At 48.8% G+C, this 22,728-nt stretch overlaps 1 protein-coding gene across 3 annotated transcripts in view; it reads left to right on the top strand.

Moving 5' to 3' along the window:
- The first annotated feature begins 6,348 nt into the window (after nt 1-6,348).
- Pax3 (paired box 3) overlaps nt 6,349-22,728 on the top strand; it is a 94,595-nt gene continuing 78,215 nt past the window's right edge. For 2 of the 3 annotated variants that reach the window (XM_005395499.2, XM_005395500.2), the window contains exons 1-4: nt 6,349-6,831; nt 8,028-8,263; nt 9,554-9,683; nt 10,775-10,909. In XM_005395499.2, coding sequence (XP_005395556.1) covers nt 6,747-6,831; nt 8,028-8,263; nt 9,554-9,683; nt 10,775-10,909 — 586 coding nt within the window. In that variant the 5' untranslated portion in view covers nt 6,349-6,746. The remainder of the gene's footprint in view (nt 6,832-8,027; nt 8,264-9,553; nt 9,684-10,774; nt 10,910-22,728) is intronic. The other variant, XM_005395501.2, reaches the window with a different exon arrangement.

The raw sequence follows: 22,728 nt of genomic DNA on the forward strand, positions 1-22,728 counted from the left end.
GCAGGGTCCCAGCTGTGACTTGTTACCCACTCCCCTTGCTATCCAGAGGGGACCTCGAGGAGCTTGGCTCGCCCACTGCTGGGTTCCACAAGGGCTTCCTTCCATGTCCGTGGGAGCAGACACCCAGCCCACAATACACACCGTTCTGTGTCCCTAAGGCCGAGGATGTACACTGGAGGCTGGGAAACTGTCTTCTCCATGTTAACGTGTCTGGGCACCTAAGTATTGAATGTGAAATTTGCCTCCTTTGAGTCCACCTGCATTAGCCTAGGAGAAAGAGTCACCTCTCCCCTGACTGTGGCCATATTAAAATACCCCCTTGATTTAACAACTGTAGATTTCCCTACTCCCAGCCTGAAGGGGAGAAACAAGTGCTTCCATCCCAGCAGGAGCTGGGGGCCAGGGGTGAAGGGAGGGAAACCAGGAAGCGGCTTCAAAGGTTCTGGTAACGACTCCTCGGCCTTTATTTATGTCCCTATTAATACAATATCCATCATGCAGATATTGATCTTTATCCTTTAAACTGATATGCTGAGAATCAATTAGCCATGCAGCTTACGTTTCCTACATATCCAAATGTTAATCTTTCAGACTCAGGCTCGGTGATATATATTTTTGCAGCCAGATAGTATTAGATTTCGTTTGGAAAAGAAAAGAAGAAAGGCTCTCTGATGCTTATTCCTCTCGGGGCTACTTGTCTTAACTCTTCGTCTGGGTTGGGGGCTGGGGGGCTGGGGGCTGGGATGCCATTCACAAGGGGTTTTTCAGAGCCAAGAAGCAAGACTGAAAGTGTGACCTGAGCACTGGGCCACCAAGGAGACCCGAAACAGCTTTCAGCAGGACGGCACAGGACGGGACGAGCCATTGCTTAGCCCCCGGGGTGTGTGGTTTTGTTGCGTGATCTCTGCAGCTGCATTGCCGCACGGGGCTGGTGCCTCTTGGTCAGTTTTCCGTCCAAGATGGTCAGTTTTCACGTTTCCATTCTCCCCTTAGGGCTCTCCCTTCCCCAAGCTTCTGAATCAAGATGATTTTCTATCTTCTCCAGCCTAAGCCGGGTTTCAAGTTTCCTCTAGAGAGAAAGAAACCTTACTGAAAAGAGGAAATGAGTATCTTCCTGAGGGGTGGGAGAAGGAGAAAACGTTTAAGGTCTAAGAAGGAACTGGATGGAAGTCAAGTTTATAAATCAGAGGCTGAAGCGTCCAAGTTTGTTGTGTTGGTGAGACATTTTTCTTTTCCCTCCCCTCCCCTCCCCTCCCCTCCCCGTCCCTTCCCTTCCTTCTTTTCCTCTTCCTCCTTTCCCTTCTTGTCTCTCCTCTCCCTTCTTAGGAAAAGTGCTGGGATCTGGAGAGGCCACATCCCAAGGTGGGCGGGACTTACTCTCCGTGGTTCCCTGGGGCCGTCCGGGGGCGAGTAGGGTCCCAGCAAGGCAGGTGGACACAGCACGCTTCCCGCTTCCGAACTTCGCCCTCCAACCCCAGGGCGGCTTCTGCGCGTCTCTGGCCAGATCGCGCCCAGCTCTGCCCTTGGAGCCCGGCCTCCTCCACCTGTTGCGTTTAGTCCGCTCTGTTGGCTGCTCAATCTCCGGCTCCAGGCGGGTTTTTAAAACCCGAGGGCCGGAGGGCAGCGGATGCTGGGCTCACTTACAGCCTGTCGCTTCCCGCTCGCGTGACCCCCAGTGGCGTGTGTCCAGACTCAGTGGGGAGACCCTGAGTTTGGACAGTCGTCGTCCAGGTTTCTCTTCTTGCTCCTTGCTGTTACTGGACCCCTGTCCCTCCTGCTGAAACCCATCTCCCGGGAAAATTTCCCGCAGGAGTTAAAAAGATGCCGGCTTCGAGGCGCTGGCAGCTGACTGTGCTGGGTCAGGCGCTGAGGCCCACAGAGTACAAGACAGACGCTCCCTGGTCCAAGGAAAAGGCCTGCTAGCTCCTTGCTTCCCACTCCTCCCCATCTGCTCTCCTACTGTACCACCTGGTCAGCCCTGGGTCCTGACAAACAGACCCACATTTTCCAGACAGCGTAGGGCAGGACTTCCTGGGGCAGTCATTCACCTGCCTTTTGCCCCACATGTCCACAGTGTTCTCAGAACCCTGCAGGTCCTCCGGCTTTCCTCACTCAGTTCGCCCAGCTCTGATCAGCAGCCCCAACACGGAGCTCAGATGGCCCAGGCTGCGCCCCATGTGTCACACCCTGGACTAACGACTGAGCAAAGTCCTTCAGTCCTTGATCAAACACACCCACACACTGGTCTGGACACACACACAGAGCAATTTCCGAAGTTCTTTTCTAAATATCAAGCCCCAGTGGACTCTTACAGGAGTCCCGCAGTAAGAACTAACAATAATTTTTTTCAAGACCTTTTTTCTCCTGGAGAACTGGGTTCTGGTTTCTTGTCTTTCCCGTCTGCATAAAAATAATTTTCAGAGACCGAAATGAATGTCTGTGGGAGACCAGATGCCGAGAGATTAATTTTCTGCCTTTCAGTTATTTTTTACAGTTCTCTCCCTCCCTCTTCCTTCCTTCCTTCCTTCCCTTCCCCTCTCCTATAAGCCATATGTTGTGCACTGGGAACCTGCACTCGAGTCCGTCTGGGTGCTCCCTGGGCTGCAGGGCCACAGCAGGGACAAACCCACTTGGCTGGCCCATACCACATGTCAGTGCAGTGCGATCCTCATCCAGTTCCGAATTCCAAACTGATCCCGACGCACTTTCTGACGTGGAGAACAGCGGCGCCAAGGCTTTTGACAGATAACTGCAGGGGGCCTAATGACAGTCGCTTGGGCGCGGCTCCCGGTTTACCCGCACATTCACCCGTCTCTACCTTCACATCCTGCCAAGAAGATCATGATCAGGAATCTAGAGTTTTAATTTCCTCCCTGCGAGCACCGGGCAGCCTTTTGGTAGGACTAAGTGTTGAGTGGAATTTGCCCAACCTGGGACTGCAATCCCGACAGTCAGGCCAGAGGCTCGCCCGGCCGCCTGGCTGCTGGAGTCCAACCTAGCCAAGCTCCCAGAGCTCGGAGCCAGGCTGGGGTGGCACACGCCACCTCTAGAACCCCAGCCACTTCCCCGCTCTGACACTGGGGGTTCCAGCCATGATTTTACATAGATCATAGTTCCTTTTAGAAGTGAAGTCTTCCGTCAGAGGCCTGGAGAAGTCTGTGAGCCAAGAAACGCTTGTACCGGGATCGCCAGGCGGGCTGCTCAAGGATTTGCATGGAGCAGGCAGAAGCGACCTGACCCAGCCTCAGTGTAGATCCACGCCTGCAAACGAAGGCAGAGCCTTCAATAGAAAGGGGCCTCCTCTGAGACGGGCACAGCCAGCTCACTGTCACCCGAAGCGCCTCTGCAACTGGGTCACAGGAGCAAAGGAGGCTACAAATGATTTTCCTTTTCTCCCCCTAAATGATCTTACTATTGTCTTCCAGGCACTGGTTTCATTTTACATGCGCAGAGAGAGTGCAGGTGGGTTCCAGGACCACTCATGAAACTCTGTTGGGGACGCCCCTGGACTCTTTCTGGCTGGTTCCTCTTTCGGAGGGAACGGCGCTGCTTCTCTAACCTCTGTCCAGGGCTGTAAGACACGGCTCTTGCCTACCAAGCGCTACTGTTGGGTCACTCCTTTGCCAGTTAGAGCCTGTACAGTGGCCAGTGTGACACCGGACTTGTGGCCTGCTGGCTCAAGACAGGAGATGTAGCCTAAGTGGAGACGGCCTTCCAGCCACAGGGAGTCAGGAGGCAGGGTGGGGGTGTCTCTGACTTAGGAGTCTTTAGAAAGAAGGGAGAGGCCCAAGCCTCAGAGACTGGGAGAGGGGCTGGAGTACCCAACGCAGGTGTGGTGTATGCTTTGATCATCAGGCCTGTGACCTGTTGCACGAGTTTCTGTGAAGACCCTGGCTCTCAGCCTGGTTTGTTCTGGTGGCAAGTGGATGCCAACAGCATGGGACCCTTAGTCCACACCGATAACTTGACTCTCTTAGGTCAGATTTATAGAGCACTGGCCAGAGAGAATGTGGACTCCTTATGTCTTTGGAAGTGGCCCAGCTGTTCAGAGCCTGAGGGTGGCCATGTACCCACCTCCGGATCTACAGGGCCCTCCTGGTGGATGAAGGTACAGCTAATCCTCTGGTTGTACAGAAACCTCTGAGCCTTCAGCAGGGGAAAGGCTGGAAAGGAGAAAATAATTATGGGTCGTCTTTTCATCCGGGAGCTTCAGGCCCCCAACGTTCACACAGGCTCAAGCTGGCTGCTTCCCTTTTTTACATTTTTATAGTAGTGGCTGGTTTATAAATTTACTACCAGACCAGAACCCGTGGGCGCTTGGGGGTGGCCTCAGTGTCCTGGGGGAGTCAGGCACCAGGAAGGAGTCTGCAACAACCCATCCTGAGAGAGAGAATGCACCCCCGGGAGCACAGGACCAATACCAACGAACAGCCCAGAGTCCATGCCTGGGCTCAAAAACAAATAAGACAGTGATAGTGGTTTCTCAGCTGCTTGCTTCAGCTGTTGGGCTTTCCTTTATCTGAGTTTTGACGCTGTGTGTGCCAGGTGGAAATCCACCTTAGGTCCTTTCTCTTCCCCAGCAATTTCCCTACGAAGTGCTCTGTGGCCTCTTTCAATCGTTTGGAGGCAGAAAACCTGGAAAAGGTCTAGCTCCTCGGATACTGCTCATAAGAAGTGATCTAGGAAATGAGAACCACTCTGTGGCTGACTCCCGCTCCGTCCTCAAAAAGGAAGTGAGAGCGTTTTTCCCCGACAAATGGAATCATTTTATATGAAATTGGGTTAAACAGGGGTCTGTTCCCAACAGCTTCTCCATACCCTGAAAGCACATGCTCTTCCCCAGGGTGGATGGATGGATGGGGAGGGGTGCCCAGACATTTTCTGGAGTCCCGATAGGGCTGTCTCAGCTGCTCTCAGGGTCAACTAAGTCTTTTGACATCAAGCCTAGGAGAAAGCTTGTCTATTTTCTCCACTGGGAGTGGTTTTTTTTTTTTCTTCGTAAGGACCAACTTGAGCAGCTATATTTTATGCACTCCCCATCTTGCCTTCCGAGTTTGCCTTAATTAGGGGGTGGGCATGTAGGGTTGGGGGCCCCGGTTCATGTCAAAACTGTCAAAGGAGGGGGGAGGGGACAGAGAGAGAGGGCAGTGGAGAACTCCAGAGCAGGAAAAATTCAAAAATCGTAAAGGGAAAAGGGGGAACTTGAAGCCCAGAAGTCATTGTTTCCTTATTTCAAAGGGAAAAACCTGCCTGATTCTCATCCTTTTGATTGATTAAGGCCCTGAATACCTCGAGGCCCCGGAGTGACAGTCCCTGAATAGACTTGAGCGAATAAAGCACAGCGCAGAACGCGGGGCTGGCACTCGGGGGTGTAAAGGAGGCGAGTTCGCTGGCACTTACCAAGTTATAAATAAAAGGCCATGCACAATGGTACCTTCTCTAAGGACAGACAGTCTTTACAACACTCCTGGCGTCATATCCTGCTGGGGACACTTCAGCTCCTAGCCAAGACTTCACTCCTTTTATTTTTCCAGCAGTTTAGTCTGAATGCCATAATAAATTCCTGAGAACAAACGCGGCAGCCGGGCAAAACTTCAACATATACACGCATCTCTGCATCAGGGATCTGTACATGGAGATTTAGAGTCCCAGCTCCTCAGAGCCGTTTTTAAAACAAGAAAATGAGATTCCCCCCCTCCCAAGGGTAAGCCTTCAACGAACAATCCTAGAGTCTAGCCACAGCGGCCTGGGCTTCAAGAACCCCACTCACCCCCACCCCCAGATTAAGAAGACAAAAGAACTTTATAGGGACCCCCCTGGACGCTCCCTGAGAGGAACCCCGCAGGGAGGATCCCTAAGAAGCCCAAGCCGGGGGGCACTGAGCAGACTTCTTCGGGGCTCCCGATGCCTTTTTAGAAGAATCGCGCTCCCTGTAGAGGTAGAGAGACCCGAGAGAGCCCCGCAGGTGGAAGTGGACACCTAGGGACAGAACGGCAGAGACAGAAAAATGCAAACGCGGAGAGACACACAGAGAGACAGAGGAATAGCAAGCCAAGGAGGGAGCGCAGGGACACGGCCCAGAGGGTAACGGGCAGAGCCAGAGACCCCTCTGCCCTCAGCGGCTCTCGTCCTAGTCCCCGCGGGCCCTTCCCGCGCTCTCGGGGAAGGGGCGCAGCGCGGGTCCCCGTCGGGCCGGAGAGGCCTGGGCGCCGTCAGGGATGGGAAGAGAAAGTGGCCGCTGTCGCCCAATCAGCGCGTGTCTCCGCCACCCGGGACGGTCTCCCCGTCGGCCAATCGCAGCTCAGGGCTCCTGACCAAGCTTTGGGTGAAAGAACTAATAAATGCTCCCTAGCCGGGATCCCTGCACTCGGTGTCACGACGGGAGGAGACTCGGGCCGCGCTCCAGCCTCGCCCCCTCCCCGCTGGCCGTGGCGTCCTGAGCCCCCTTGCCAGCGCCCCCAGCCGCGGGGCGGTCCGCCCAGAATCGCGCCCAACTTTTCCGCCCTGGGTTTGGGGTCTCGGACTCGGGGGCCTCCCGCCTGCCCCACTCCCGGATCCCCTCTCCAGCCGCCTCTGGACTCGCAGCTCGCAGGGCTCCTTCCCCGCGCCCCTCCCTCCCTCTCCAGCCTTTTTGGGGAGGAGCTCTTCGCGCTCCGGAGAGTTCCCGGGGGTCACCCGCTGCGCCGCTCTCGCCTGTCCTTGTCGCCTTCACCTGGATATAATTTCCGAGCGAAGCTGCCCCCAGGATGACCACGCTGGCTGGCGCAGTGCCCAGGATGATGCGGCCGGGCCCGGGACAGAACTACCCCCGCAGCGGGTTCCCGCTGGAAGGTAAGGAAGGGCCGCAGCGCCGCCGGATCCCCGGCCTGGAATCGGCCGCCCGCCCCATCCCGGGTCTCCAGACTCCCGGGGCGTTCAGGGCGCCCCTGCCCCTTGAAGCTCCCTCCCTAAGAAGCAAGGGCTGGGACCGGGCCCTACTTGATTTTCTGTCTGCAAGTGTAGCGCGGTCCTCTCAGCAAACGCTTGCGGAGCTTGGAGGCAAGGCCTGCGCCGGGCCGGGTGCACTCTCCCCTGTAGCTTTGGAGGTGCGATGGTGAGATAGGGAGCGAACCCGCTTCGGAGCGCCAGAAGCGACTTCTCCCCATTCTGTCCACCCAAAGCCATTTCAAAACTGAGCCTCCGCTGCGGCTTCATTTAAGAAATTCTTGTTAGTTTGGGAAGACTTTCCCGATGGTGGCTGACTTGGCCCGCGCTACTTTAAATGGAATTATTACTACTAATTATAGTTCCATTCAACCCAATCTCGAAGTTTCCATAACTTGTTTGGAAATCTCCTTTTGGGTTTACCTGGACATTCCAGGAGTCTTAGGGAGGTAGGAAGCCGTGCTAGCTCCAGTCCTTCCAAACAATTTGCCGGGATTTGGGCGCCCAAGCAGGGATTCTGGCGGCCCCAATGGGGAACGGGTTGACCTTAAGCAGAACGTGGGCTCTGGCTATCTCTGTCCAGAGGTGTAACAGGTGACAGGCGCTGCCCACTGTACCGCCTTTTGGGGTCCACTGTCTCTCTCTTGGCTGCTGCAAAAGCCAAGACGGAAACCCCAAGGACTACCAGCTTTACCAAGACCCCTGGGGAAGCTCCTTTGGGTCAGGTTTGGTGGCAGCTCCTATTCCTAGAGCAGGACAGACTCCGCAGGAGCCCCACGGTCTTCCCCCAGCCTGCCAGCCCTCTTGGGCCCACAGGGAAGACCGTTCCTCTGGAGGGAGTTCGCTTGCCCCAGTTACTATCACACCAGACTATATGCTCTGCAGCTGCTTAATAATTTGAACAAAAAAATAATTTGACCAAATGAGACTGAAGGAGGGTCTGGGGCTGGGAGTCGGAAGTCCAGCAGTTTCAAGGATGGAGCTGTCACGTGTGGATTGGCCGGAAGAAAGAAAAACGAAGTGGGTTCTTCCGCATGTGGCTTTCTATTCTCCGCAAATGACTTTCCCTTTGCTTCTTTCTCTTTGTTGCCTTCTCCTTCCAGTATCCACCCCGCTTGGCCAGGGCCGGGTCAACCAGCTTGGCGGGGTCTTTATCAACGGCAGGCCGCTGCCCAACCACATCCGCCACAAGATCGTGGAGATGGCCCACCACGGCATTCGGCCCTGTGTCATCTCGCGACAGCTGCGTGTGTCCCACGGCTGTGTTTCTAAGATCCTGTGCAGGTACCAGGAAACAGGCTCCATCCGTCCTGGTGCCATTGGCGGCAGCAAGCCCAAGGTGAGCGCTGGGCTTGGCCTTGCCACCTAATAGCCTGCAGTTAACCAGACGGGGAAGGAAGGGCTGGGAGCAAAGGGTGCTGAGGCTTCCCAAAGAGCGAGTTTTCAAGTCCATGAACGTGTGTGTGTGTGTGTGTGTGTGTGTGTGTGTTGAGGGCCTGGAAAAGTGGACTCAGTTGCTGCCAGAGGCTGATGCTCCTTGAGGAACTACGAAATCTCCAGCTTCTCCTGCAAAGGAAAACTAACATTTTTAAGTGTCCAGGAACTGCGATTCTCATCAAATTATTTTAACAAACACTTAACTCACCTGAGCTGTGAGCCTGAAAGCGCCTACCTGTTAGCTTCTCCGCAGTTGACTGCCCAGCCCCCACCCACTGTGCTGCCCTTTCCAAAGGAAGCTAACGAGTCTTTTTTTTTCTTTAAAACTGTTTCTCCCCCAACCTCAGTCTCCTTCAGAGTAAATTGTTTCCCAAGTGCCAAAAGCCAGGGCAATTAGTTTTCTTTGGAATGAGCCTGAAGACTCCCAGTTTTAAAAAGGCTGTTTGGTGCTAACCTCAAATTATTTTGTTTCTTCTTATGGGACAGGCTCACACAGGGTCTGTCTTTTTTTCTGGCTTGCGGGGAAGCCAGTCCGACTTTCCAGTTGCCATGGGGCAAAATCCAGAGGGTTAGAGCAAAGTGAAGACTTCCACATCTTGTCCTTTCTTTTCTGTCCTTTCTTTTCTTTTCTGTCTAAGAATCTTTGCAGACACTTTTTTTTGGAGTGGGGCTGGGGGCGAAGAGTCAGTCTCTCAAATTATAGGTATTTATTTTTCATTGTAATTTTTAAACTTTTGTATCTAAATCCATTCTTCACTTGAGCTGTAATCTTGTTGCCCCTTCGGCATGGTACAAGTTCCCGATCTAATTTGATTTCTTCAGCTCTTCTTGCAAGCATTTCCCTTTTTAGTTTCATTTTCGTGTTGATTCAGTGTAAAGACTTGCCTTATTTCCAGGGATCGGAAAAGTACAGCCGACAGCCCCTCCATGTTCTAATTCTTTATTTAACCCCGCTGTCTGAACTTATCCGGGCAGGTGGAGGGTCCCCAGGCTGGTTTGGAGTGGATCCTTTTCTGCTGGCCTCTTTCTAAAGTGAACTGCCTCGGAGGAGAGTTGAGGTTCTTTAGCTGAAAAGGGGGAGCCTGCCCAGAGGATGCAGCCAGGAGCTTTGGGACAGGCCCAGGGGCAGCGGGGCCACCATACCTGGCCCAGAGTACTGGGTACCAACGCCTGCCTGCCTGTTCTCTTAAAGCAGGTAACAACTCCTGATGTGGAGAAGAAAATTGAGGAATACAAAAGAGAGAATCCGGGCATGTTCAGCTGGGAAATCAGAGACAAATTACTCAAGGACGCTGTCTGTGATCGAAACACCGTGCCCTCAGGTACCAAGCCCATCAACTGCTCCCAGAGGCTCAACCCGTCAGTCCCTATTACCCACAAGGGTCTTCCAGCCATAATCGCCCCAATTATGGAGGCAGCCTCTGCCAAGGCCCTGAAATATTCACAAACCAGGCATTTCTGGCGTCTGAAGGACCTCAGGGAGAGGTGCTCATCCCAGGGGTGGAGGGTTTGACAGACCACCACCGAGGGCTCCCCAGAGAGGCTTTCCACCTAGGAGGCAGAGCAGAAAGCGGGAGGTGGAGGCCAAGCATTTATTAATATTGATGGTCCCTTTTAAAGAGAAACAAATGTTTTGGTAACCCCAACTGGAGGGAGGCTGGCAGAGCCAGTTCAGACTTTGCGGTGTATTCAAAGACGGGAGGGGAACCACGGTCACCCCGATTTTCCCGAGAGTCCCAGGGACCTTTGGTCACCACGGGCAAACTGGGGGAGGCAGAGGGAAAAGGACCAGAACACGGTCAGAGCCAGGGCGTGCGGCAGAGTTTGTTTTTAATTAGTAGGAAATCTCCCTTTTTTCCCCCTCTGCGAGAACGATATATTTCAGAGCATGGATTTGTTTACTACTCTGGAATCTGGAAAAAATAAATGAGGGAGAGTGCCTTTGCTTTTGATTTTTACAATAGGAAACGATTCGGCAGTTGAAATTTAATCCCTATTTTATAGCCTCCAAAAGTTGATTTGGAAGGGACAGACAGGTCCTGTGTGGCTCCTCACTTAACCGGAACCAGGGGCCCAGTATCTTCAGGCGGGGAGGAGACAGGGAGAGTGCAGCGTGGGCTGGAGGAACTCTGCCGGGTCGGAGACCTAGAGTCCTGGGTACCTACCGAGGAAGGGAGCCGCTTCTGGCCAGGACGACAGGGACAGCGATGGCGTTTCTGGGATCCAACTTGGAGGCGCTTTCTGGCTCCGATTTTCTGACCTAGAGGCTCAGGAAAGGGCGCTGGGGTGTTGAGCAGGATAGCGAGGGGGCGGTGAGGGGGCAGGCACGGCCGGTTGCGGGCGGTCGTCCCAAAGCCGCTGCTGGAGGTTTGAGGCTCAAATGGGTGCGCGCCCTTCCACCTCTTCTCCCCAGTGAGTTCCATCAGCCGCATCCTGAGAAGTAAATTCGGGAAAGGCGAAGACGAAGAGGCGGACCTGGAGAGGAAGGAGGCAGAGGAAAGCGAGAAGAAGGCAAAACACAGTATCGACGGCATCCTGAGCGAGCGAGGTAAGCGGCCGCGGCGCGTTGGGCTGTGCGCTCCCAGCCTTTGACGTCGAGGCCTGAGGCGGCCCAGCCCCGGCCCCTGGCTCGGCTCAGTCCCTGCTCGCCCACAGCCCTGCACTTGGGTCTGGATTTGCAAGTGAAGACCAGGGAGATGTTTGCTATTTAAACAAAACTTTTCTCTTGTCTAATGTTAAAATGTTGTAATTTTTCCTCCTGCACCACTTTCTAGGACTGCTCCTTGTGTTGTAAGGTGGTGAGATGTGTGTGTGTGTGTGTGTGTGTGTGTGTGTGTGTGTAAATGGTCTGAGTGACTGGAGTGAGGACTAGGGACAGAGGATATTTAGGGCTCCTGAGCTTGAAGTAGCTTTTATGCTCTCAGGAAAAGCCAGAATTAGAGAGAGAGAGAGAGAGAGAGAGAGAGAGAGAGAATAGCCACCTGAAGTTGCCCCACATCTACCTTGTGAATGTGTGTTTTTCCATGCATGCCTGCATGTGTTTGTGTGTGTAAGTTGGCTGTTTTTGATTTGTTTTGAATTGGTTTTCAAGTGTGAGGGGGTTTAACTTGCATGTATCTTGGAATCCAAACTCTGGATTGCAACAAGTCAAAGAGATCTGTGCTCTTGTGTCCTTAGAGCTGGTACCCTCTGTCCCTCCGGGGCGCGGACCATCCACTCCATGTTGGCTATGGCCTGTCAACACCAGGAGATAATTTCCCCCAGGGGAGCAAAAATTGCAGCCAGCTTCCCCCTTACCTGTTGCTTAGAGTTATCTTTGAACAGACAGAGAGAGAAAGAGAGAGAGAGAGAGAGAGGGAGGGAGAGAGACAGAGAGAGCTGATGCTTGGAGACATGAAAGTGGGGAAGACCATTCTGCAGCAGAAGGGAGGATTTTCTTTCAGTGTCTTTAGCCTTGCCAATCGGCACATCTTTTCAGATGATCAGGAGGGACCAGGTGCCCTGCCTACACCTGGAGACCAACCCGCGACTCCTTCGGGCTGAGCTGAGTTTGAGAAGTTGTCCCGAGGGGCTGGGGAGCCTCCCGTGGGCTTGGAGGAGTCATCTACTTTGACCAGTGGGATGTGTGTTCTCGCTGGGTTTGCATGGGGTGAGGCTTGGGTCAGAAAGTTGATTGCTTCCTTTACCTTCATTGTCAACCCTAGGGCAGCTTGCCTTCTACAGCTTACACACCAATGAAATTCTCAATGCAAGGAGCACGTAGAATTGAGTGTTACTGATCCAAATGGCTGATTTCAGGGATCAACAGAGGAGTATATGCTCTGGAAACATGCAGGCAATCAAGTAAAGATAACCCAGGGGTGAAGGTCTAGCTCATGCATGAGCCTCTGGGCTCAATATTTAGCAATGGGAAAAAAAAAATTGAAAAACAAATGCAGAAGCAAAAGCCACCCCAAACCACAGCAGGTCCAACAGGGTGATAACATATGCTGCTCCTTTGCTCTATAGCAGGGAGCTCACAAGGACTAAGTCTAAGTCCCTGTATTTTGGATGGGTATTTTCTGTCCTGATGTCTCAGAAGACACCTCTGCTTTTACCCTAGCCATAGCTGGAGCACTGAGGTGCTGGGATGGGAGGAAACTGAGGAGCCCTGGAGTCAGGCAGCCCCAAATCTAACAGTGTTTCTGAGGCTGTAGGCGCTCGGAGTTGGAGAGGCTTCCGGGCCCCTGGCTTTGCTACTTGTTGCTGGCGGTGCTAGGCGGGCAACTCCAGCCGCTCCCTCAGAGCACAGGCACCCGAGGCCCAGGAGACAAAACGTCCCAAATGAGCTGGTCAAACATTTGTACAACTTTTCCAGCTTTTACAAAGAAGGCCTTCTCTACACAATCTACACTTGGAGATGAACTTGGGAGACAAAGCCCGGAGAGTCCATTGAAACTCACACTTTAGCTTGGACCAGACAAAGCTCCAGCTCCGAGCAGCTTGATGTGAACAAAGGAAGGCAACCTTTTTATAATTCAAGGAGAAAAGAAGAGAAAACAGCCCCACAAAGGGCCCAGAATAGACATTATGGGCTTGCAATGAGGGATGAATTATTCAATGAGCCCCAGTAGCTGCTGAGCCAGGAAGTTTTATGGACTCTCCAGCGTGGAAAAAGTGGCCATTTCACCTACAAAATGTTTCTAGTCTTTTGGGCCGTCTAGCTGGGCCGGCTGCCATTCACGGGCAATTGCTACCATTTTAAAATCAGAGTATTCTCCCCAGTGGGGGCTGTGCCGTTGAAAACACACACACACACACACACACGCGCGCGCGAGCACACGCACACCCCTCAGAGGCTGAAGCTTAATTTAATTTCGGGTTGTCAAGGAAGATGCAGTCAGTGTCTTCAGTGCCTCCAGCTCTTTTTCCGGATGAGCCCTGGAGCGCCAGAGGGGCCCACAGAAAGGACAGACGGAGACGTCCTATGAAGTTTAGAAACCTCAAAAATTCTCCTCTGTTGTTTGGGCGTCAAAAGTCTCTGGCTGCCCCGCTCGGCTGGCTTGTAAAATAGAATGAATGTTGAGAAAAGGCTCCCGCAGCCCCGGCGGAGGGGGAGGGCGAAGCGGACGGAGGAGGGACTTTGGCAATCCGCGCAGCTAGAGGTGCTCTCGCCGGAAGGTGCAGCGGTGGGTGCTGCTGAGATTGGCTTGCTAGGGGACATTTCGGGCCCGAGATCTGCTAGCTGGAGCTAGGACAGAAGGAGAGAGGCAGCCCGAATGGGATCACACCCAACCTCGTTCTTTGCCTTCCCAGCTTGCCCTTTTCCCTCGCCCAGTCCAAGAGCGGCGCAGCTTGCTCAGAGGGCCAGGTGCGCGGCGGCGGGTGCGCCCCTTCTGGGTCCCTCCTTCGAGCTCCGTCCCCCGGGTGAAAGGAGAGGCTTGCACGGCCCTGGAACACCCAGCCCCTCCCACTCCGGCCCCGGCCCGCACCGAGATCGGAGCAGGAGCACCCGCAGGAGCCAAGGCCGGCCCGGGCGCCGGGGGCTTTGCGCATTGCCTGCTCAATGGGCGCCTCTGTTCCTCCCTCGGCGCGGCCGAGCGGCCCGCGGGCGCCGCCACAATGGGCTGGGCCCCCACTCCGCGCCCTGCGCCCAAGCGCCGCGCCCCTCCCCTGCGCTCCGGCCGGCCCGCAGCTTAGCTCGCCGGGCTGCAGCCGACTCAATTGCCCCCTTTATGTGCTGCTCACTTTCATCTAGACACAGCCCGCCTCCCCTCCTCCTCTTTTTTTTTTTCTCCCTTGCCTGAGGCTCACATTAGTGAAATTTCTGCAGCCTCCTCCCCCATTTTTTCTTATTTTAAAAGAAAGCCCTTAACACAAAAGCGGTGACTAATCAATAGAAACTGCTCCTTCATCATCTCCTCCTCCTCCTCCTCCCTTCCCCCCTCCCCCCGTGACGCTTTTCCTGTTTGTGAGTTTTGGGCAATATTTTGGCTTCGTGCTGTAATAGAATTAGAGGACAGATGCGGACTGTAAATGGACACGCGCCTGCGAGACTCTCGCTTAAATATTTAGATGCATCGTTACAATTACTGACTTGTTGTAGCGGCTTTGAAGTGGCAGTTCGGGAGTGCGAGGGGAGAGAGGCCAGATTGCCAAATTGATGTTTTGATTGGGACTGGAGATACACTTTCCTTCGCGCCCCCTCCCTGTAAAAGTCACAAGCGAGCGTGGGAGGTTTGCAGCAGTTTCAAAGGTTAAGCAGAGAGGCTGCAAGAGTAGGTTGCTTGGGGGTTTGTATTCCGTTCCTATCTTTCCCTTCCAATTGGACCTTGTTGAAGAGTGCTTTTTTTTTTTTCTTTTTAATTTGAGAAAGTAAAAGTGACAAAAGTTTTGCTTTAGGCCCATTTTGGTTGTGAGCCCGTGAACTTTTCTAAAATTAACCAAGACAAACGACTTCATTTCTTCAAAAATATAAGCCCGCGAATAAAAGAAATTTTGAGGTCCTTGGAATATTTCCTTTCCAGCGGGTGCGTGAAAAGGGCGTTTTTGTCACTAAGCGAGGACTGTCACAGAGCGAAAAGCAAGCCCATTCCTATCCCCAAGTTAGCACGGAGGGGAATTTTGGCGTAAGGTTGGGGACCCGGACAACGGAGGACGAACTTTCCCACCGATTGAAATAATGGGATACGGGATCATAGGCTAGTGGCGTCGGAACTTTATTAAAGGGGACAGCCCAGCCACTCCACAAGTCCATTTGTTAGGATCAGGAATTTGACTTCAACACCGTCTGTATTTTTTAGGACGTATTTTATATTTCCCAGCTCCCTTACAACACTCAACAAGGAAATAGCCCCCACTTAAAAAAAGGATGAGAGATAACAGAACTTGAATTAAGTTAGCACACCATGCTGTATTCCTTTCCGTCAGTGTAACCATAACAATTTCTCTGCCGGAGCAGTGTGAAGATCAACACCAGCGAAACACCAACGCTGGGCTGGATTCGTAGCTTTTTTTCTCTGTTGCTCGTTTGTTTGACATGGTAGGCAGAGGTACACTTACTTTCCAGCCTTATTGAAACATGCAGATTTTCTAATTAATGCTTGAAATCGTATGTTTATTTTGGAGTTTCATGTGATTGTTGCTAGCCCCGGAACGGGAGGTAGGGACTTCAAGTGCGTAATAATTACCAAGGGTCATTTAAGAGTCCCCAGGGCTGGGCTATAAAACCCACCCGGGCGGTGAAGCAGAACCAGCAAGTGCTCCTCGGTTCAGGCCAGTGGAATATGGGGGAATCCGTCACGTGAACAGGAGCATTGCCACTAAACCCGGGTGGCTCCACCGTGCACAAATATATATATATACATTTTCCGCGCAAAGCAAATATCGTTCCTAAGCTGGAGATTCAGTGTTTAAGTGATGGCTGATGAAAATCAATGCTCAATAACATCTACAGTGGCTAGAGAGAATTTGGCTTCAACTGGGATCAGGAAGGTTCCGTGGGATTCTGTGACAGGTAACTTACTTATGCGGGTAAATAAAGATTACAGAACCATTAAGAATGTACATATATAACTAACAAGGCACTAAAAGGCAATTAAGCAGTCAGTTTAATGTCTTATCTCACTGGCTGCTCTGGGGTTGTTTTACAACTAGGAATTAAAATCTGAAAAGGAAGTTTTCAGCGACTCTGGCCAAATATTGATTAAGTAGCTGTTTGTTGATACCATTGTTCCGCATTAAAAGGCCGAGAGTAGGGCCTCTCAGTAGCCATCTTCTATTGTGAGGGATTCTTAACCACAGAGATCAAAGCAGGATCATTTCAATTTATCTGTCTCGGAAAATCCTCCTTTTCCTCTGAAACCTCTAAGGAGGAATTGACCAAATTCTCCTTAAGAAATAGGAACTGAAACCAGTTACATGTTGGCTTGTGGAGGAGGCTCATGGGGTGTTTTTAATTATCCTATGGTGATTTCTTGTTTAGAACCGAGGCTGCAGGGGTGACTTTATCATCAGATCGATTCTCATTTTTTAGGGGAAGGGAGATGGGTGCTATTATTGGCCCATTACTAAATTTCTAAATGTAGAAATTTCATTAGTTGCCGTCCAAGCTGGAATGATGTAGAAAAAAGATGTCAGATTTTGGCATAAAACGAGGCGGATAATGATTGAAATACACAGGAAACTGGAAGTTATATAGACCACATATCTCTACATGTGTTTTCATGATTATTGTGTTTACAGGTGGCTATATGAGTCTCCTGTACCTTTTAACCACCCCATAATATCGGAATAGATTTGTTTTTGTTTGCGTGTAGACTATGTCCATCCTTGGAGTTTACTTATAAAGTGATCACTAACAATTGTGCTGGTAGTAAGCTATATCCATTTGCACCAGTAAAGGTTTATTTATCCCATGGACTGTACTTTCTAGAATCATCAAAATTTGAGGTAATAGCATTTCATACTCAGTTGGTGAATGCTAGGAAAAACACTTCCTTGAATGATTTAATGACTATTTTGGTTGTTGATTTTTAGATGAACTATTAGACTTTTGTTTGTTTCTTTAAGAACTCAATATATTTGGATTGTTTTTTCTTTTTTATGAGGGCTAAACATTCTTTCAAGGGTTCTTCTGGAAATACCATATCTGTGCTTAATTTTCAAATTCCAACAAATCACTCTGAGGTTCTAAAATTTATGCCAGATTCAGACATTGGGTATTTAACTATGTATCATGGATCTGACTGTGTATTGGGTTTTTTTGAGCCCCTGTCAGTGTTAAGTGACTGCATAGAATTTATTTTATTTTGCTTTTTCCTTTTCCTTGCTTACTCTTGAATAAGCTGAGTCTTGATGTACAGTGCAGACTCATGGGTGGGTATTTTAAATAATTTTTATTATAATCTCTCCATTAATAATACATCTCTCTTCAAATGCTCTGTGATATAAAATGTTTAGTGTCAGTCATCACAGTGTAGAATACTTGTTGAAATAAATTAAGTTGGAAGTTAGTATCAGCTTGGCTCTGCTGTGGTCTCTCTGTCTGGGGACAGACCCAGCCCTAGAGAGTTCTTGGTTACATATTTCACAAGTGCATGATTATGTTATATACACATGGGGGTGAAGATAATTTTTCACCCTTGAGTATTAGGTTATGTTTATATACTGCCAGGGTGACAGCAAATCCCACTTCCAGGTTGGGCCTGAGCTTAGTACCAAGGCAAAACTGCTGACCCCAGAATTGGCTGTCTCTGTCTGGGTAGCTGTGATTTCTGAAGGATGCAGAAAACGTGAAAGGGAATTTCATACTTTGTCATTCTTTGTCCCGAACTCAAAAGTGGGAACAGACTCATCATATGACCATCCCTTGCCCTTCTGGGAAATATTTTTTGGCCCCATTCACATCAATCTTCTGTACAGTGTGCATGACTCGGCTTTCACTTCTGCTACCCTATGGTGTTGGTCCAGCGCTGGGCTCCAGGAGCATTGTGAGTTTTGCCTGGAATCAGGACTTCTTTCCTTTGAGGAAGTCCCTCAGACACACACCGATTATTTTTGCTGAGATTATGCTCTGAAATAAAATGTGTGTGTAACTTCCAATTTCTAGTTGGGGCATGCACAGTTACCAAAATGTTCATTAATATTACAAAGCATGTAAATGAGATGAATTAGAAATGTCACTGTTATCAAAGGAAAACAGGAAAATCACAGTCTGCAGTTTTGAGGATCGTTGAATAGGTTTATGAATTCTTTCTTTCAGGGTCTCGTTTCCTTCTCTTTTCCCTGATAAAAACTAAGAAATAATTAGCAGATGATTTCTACTCTAGAAATAGTCACTTGTCTTTAAAAAGAAAGTACATTTTAATAAAGAGCATCAGTGTGTAATTTAGAATTTGACTTGATGCACTTTTTTCCTAAAAAGGAAACTCGGGAGAAAATATTTCACTTGCACATTGCCTGTAGCGGAAAAAAAGTTTGTAGCACTTTAAATTTAGCGGCAAGATTTTAAATAAAGCAAAATAAAACACCTCCTCCTTGTAGTAAAGCAACCTGACCAAAGTCCTCTAAATTTTTGTGTCATTTTCCTGCTGCAGTGACTGAGAAATACCCTTCTTTAGTAGAGTAGAACTCATAATGGGCAGTATCAAAGGAATTTTATGCTGTCCTTAAACCCACTCCAGAATTTCTTGACTGAACTTTCTTATGTACTTGTCTCTGGCCTGTTTTTCTGCGTCTAAACAGTATATTAATTTCAACTCTGGATTCTAGGAGCCCCACTCATCCTAATCCAACAGATTCTATTTAAAAAAATAACTGATCAAAATGCCTTGGGATGAGGAAGGGAGATTGTTCTGGGCTGACTGACACAGGGTTGAGGAGGAGGAAATACCGCTGATTTTCAGCATGTAACAATTTACCAAGATCACACTGAGAACTCAAATAGCATAGTTTTATAGAGATTTAAACATAGAATTTAAAAAGTTCTTATAATGCATTAGTTGGTGTATTTCTGGAAACAACTACAGAATTAAATGCATTTGGTCTTATATCAGATGGACACAAGAAGAAGTTAGAGTAGAATAGTTAAGAAAGTTAATTTATATTACAACACAGAGCTTTTTCATTTCTTGTGTACTTTCATAGTAAATGTTGCTATGGTCACATACTTATTTGCATTTGTAACAGAAAGCCTGTGATTGTATTTTATTGTTTTTACAGTTACACATATAAAGTACAGCCACCAATATCCATTTTATTTTATTTTTGGAAAATTCTAGTACAGACATTATTAATTAATTAATTAGTTAATTAATTATTATGGTGCTTGGGATTAAACTCAGGGCCTGACACATGCATTCTATCACTGAACTACATCTCCACCTTCAAGCACATGATTTAAAATTCAGTATTCAACTATATTATCAAGTAAAAAGATTTTAGTCAAAGATTAGATTCATGTGTGTGCCTGTGTGTGTGTGTGTGTGTGTATCTAAATTATCAGAAACATCAAGTTGAGGTTAACTTGTACTAAAGAAAATTAATTGGTCCAGTTCATTTTATTATAGCAAAAGTAATAGGTTTCATCCCTCTGTGCCCTCAACTGGCCAGTTTTAGGGTCACTAGAGCAATGAGTGCTTCTTGTCCAGTCTGATTCAAGTGTACCCCAAAGTACTTTTCCACATCCTTTCTTAGCGTATAAGAGCACAGTACAGATGGTGACAGTGGCCTGTTCTTGCCTCACCAATTTTGTTCTGGAACTGAGACCAGGCACATTTCAGGTGTGACCCTTTGAACTTTAGTTTTGACATCTGGAAGATGGGGTACATCACACTAACTTCGTAAGGATCTGTGAGAACAAAATGAGAAAATGCTTGTTTTGTGAAAATGACAAATATACTTTCAAAACTCAGAGTCTTGAGTCTGAGAGAAATTTCTGAACACTCAGAAAGTGCCCAGCCTACAAACTAGCAGATGGGCTCTGCCCAAGGGCAAATAAAAGCTTAATTCAGGGCTTAGCAGCAACAATGAAGACCAAACCAAGCCAATGCTCACATACCACAAAGTGCATTTTCACTGCACCGGGAAAAAAACGTTTATAAGCAACTATTTAATGTGGAGGACTTCACTGATTTAATACATATGAAAAATAATAAAATTCTAAAACTGTTCACTGAGATGTCAGAGGCTATTTCTTAGTCATTTTTCCTCTTATCCTATCAAGATTGTTTTTCCTCTCTTAGAGTAGTTTGGGATTTTTTTGCAAGAGCCTCTCAAATCTACCTTTTCTTTGGTTTTTGCACACTTTTTTTCCCATGTGAAAGACTGACAAGTTGCTTTTTGAAAACGGCTCTCACATACATTTTCACTCCTGAAGCCCTTTCACTGCGTAGAGTAGCAGTGTTCTTTCCCCCAGTTTCTTGTTAGCCTCCTCCGAAGCCCGCCTTTACTCTCACGTCTTCGGGGCTCCGCGTGCGAGTGTGTGTGTTCTTTCCTTGTACCCGAGTCTTCTTAATTCCCTTTCCCTTAAAATTAGAGCTCAGAAATTTTAAGGAAACTTTCCCAAATAACCCTCTTTAAACCAGAGGATAAATTTGAATGAGTTTTCTATTTGAGTTCCATCTATTCAACCCCCTTGGGTGGAAAAGATCCATCCCATCGTTTCCCTCCCCAAAGGGTAGGGGCTCCTGTGTTCCTGGGGTGCAATTTGAGAGTGCAAAGAAAACAGCCCAGCTTCCGAGGCTCCTGGGGGCTGAGGAGCTCGTGCCCCCATCTTTCTCCGGCTGGAGCAGCTTGTCAGTGAGGCCAGTGGCTGCTAGGAAGGTTGTTTTCTTATCCCCACATGCACTGGTCTGACCTGTCTCCAAAATAGGTCAGGCTGGGGCACAGCCAGTTTATGCAGCTGTTGCGGCTTAGGCGTCGCAGCAGGCAGCAGGGGCTCCTTGGCTGGCCAGCCCCCAGCGAACTGATAAAAATGCACCGGAGAGCTCGGAGTCTTCCTTCTGGACAGTCCTGGCCCCCTGAAGGCTTTTAGAGGCAAGGGGACTCCCGGATTTAGAGAGCCAACTCTCAGCTGCAGAGGGAAGCATCCTCTATTCTCAGGATTGCCTTTTCGTGGACCTACACTCTCAAGTGAAATATATGCTGTGTCGGGTTTTATTTTCCAAAATATCATCCTACTTTGTGAGTGGATGAAACATTCACTTTGTGCTAAATCTCAAAGATACAAAGGTGTGGTGAAAAGTCCCTCCCACTTCTGCCCACTGATTAGTTCATGTAAGTTGTCTTTCTGGAGCTGTGCATAAACATGCAGCTATCTCTCTCTCTTTACCTTTCTTTCGTTTAAAAACATCTCAGGGGCTGGGCTAGAGAGGCCTTGGATCCAATCCGCAGTACCAAAATAAATAAATCAAAATTCAAATTAAATTAAAATAAAATTCTTCTCACTTTTTGCAGAAATGGAAGCCCACTGTATAAAATACTCTGTGCCTCTCTGGCTTTTAAAATTTTTACATTATATCTCAGCATTATTCTTCCCCGGGGCCTGGTGTTTCTCTTCAGCCTCGTTTATCTAGCAGCCATGACATTGGCAACCAATGATTTACCTCACAACATTTAGGGTGTTTTCCATTCAGCAGCACCATTTGGCACCAGTGTGAGTTTATTTGTAAAGTAAAGGGATGGATATTTGTAATTTTGGTAGCTTTGGGAAGAATTTGGATTCTGCCTTGAGAACAAATGGTGGAATAGTGGAAAAGCTTGGAGCTAGAGTGTGTTTGCCTTCAGGCCCTTGCCCTAGACCAACAAGACACTTTCCTCTCCCACTGGAGTAAGCAGGAGTTTCAAAATTACTACTCAGAGTTGTTCCACTCACGGTGACTGCTTCTGGAAATGCTTCCACTATTCTGTTGCTTCTCCAAATGAAACATTTTCTAAATCCAAGGCAAACCTTTTTCTTCTATGTATTTGGTTCCTTTTTTCTTTTTCTTCTTTTGGTGTTGTTTACTGTTCATTTAATTTCACTCTCATCAAAAGTAACAGTCTCCTTAGGTTAGGCGTTCTTCCTTTTCACCTTGTACTGGAGACATTCTGGATAGTTTTACAACAATTTAGGGGCAGCATGTTCTGGTTGTTTAGTTACAAAAGAGAAATTATCTTCTAAGATCACACGATTATGTTTGAAATAGTAAGTCATAAAATGTAGTCTTTTATTTTCAAAAATTTTTTAAGGAGTGTTGACCTGATTGACATCCTAGGGGTTTCTTGGGTTGGGTAATGGTTGATTTTTATTTTTTTTAAATTTTTTAAAATTTTTAACGGTTGATTTTTAATGTTACAAATTTTTAGGGAATATGTATCCATTCCCTTCTCTGCACAAAAGACTTTTTATGTTTTTTCAAATACCTTGCCTCCCCCAAATCATTTTGGCCTATTTTCCCTTAAATATGATGCTCTGGAATTCATTTGTTGATACTGCCTAGCACCTGGCTTCCCCAAGTTGCAAGTCAGAATCTGAAATGAGTCAGAAAGAACTGGGCTCCAACTCTTCGAGAAAAACAAGCCCTTGCACTCCTCCTTGAAGAAACAGGAGGGGTCGGTGCCAAGTAAATATTCTACAGCACAAGTTTCAAGTCATTCCTCCCTAGGAATGGGCTGTTCAGAAACAGGAGAACGAATTAAGGGCTCGGGATTAATTTTTGGAAATAAAAATCTTAATTTGGCTTTAAAAAATAACAAAAATACAAAAACAAGTCTTCTTTCTTGACTGTTCTACGGCTGTCCTAGAATACCAAGCATCTGCTACAGTCTGCCAGGCAAGAGACAGGAAGGTGTGCATCTCTTTTCTCCTCTCCTCTCCTCTCCTCTCCTCTCCTCTCCTCTCCTCTC

Source organism: Chinchilla lanigera, unplaced genomic scaffold (assembly GCF_000276665.1).
Source record: "Chinchilla lanigera isolate Chin_1 unplaced genomic scaffold, ChiLan1.0 scaffold00052, whole genome shotgun sequence".
NCBI classification, from domain to species: Eukaryota; Metazoa; Chordata; class Mammalia; order Rodentia; family Chinchillidae; genus Chinchilla; species Chinchilla lanigera.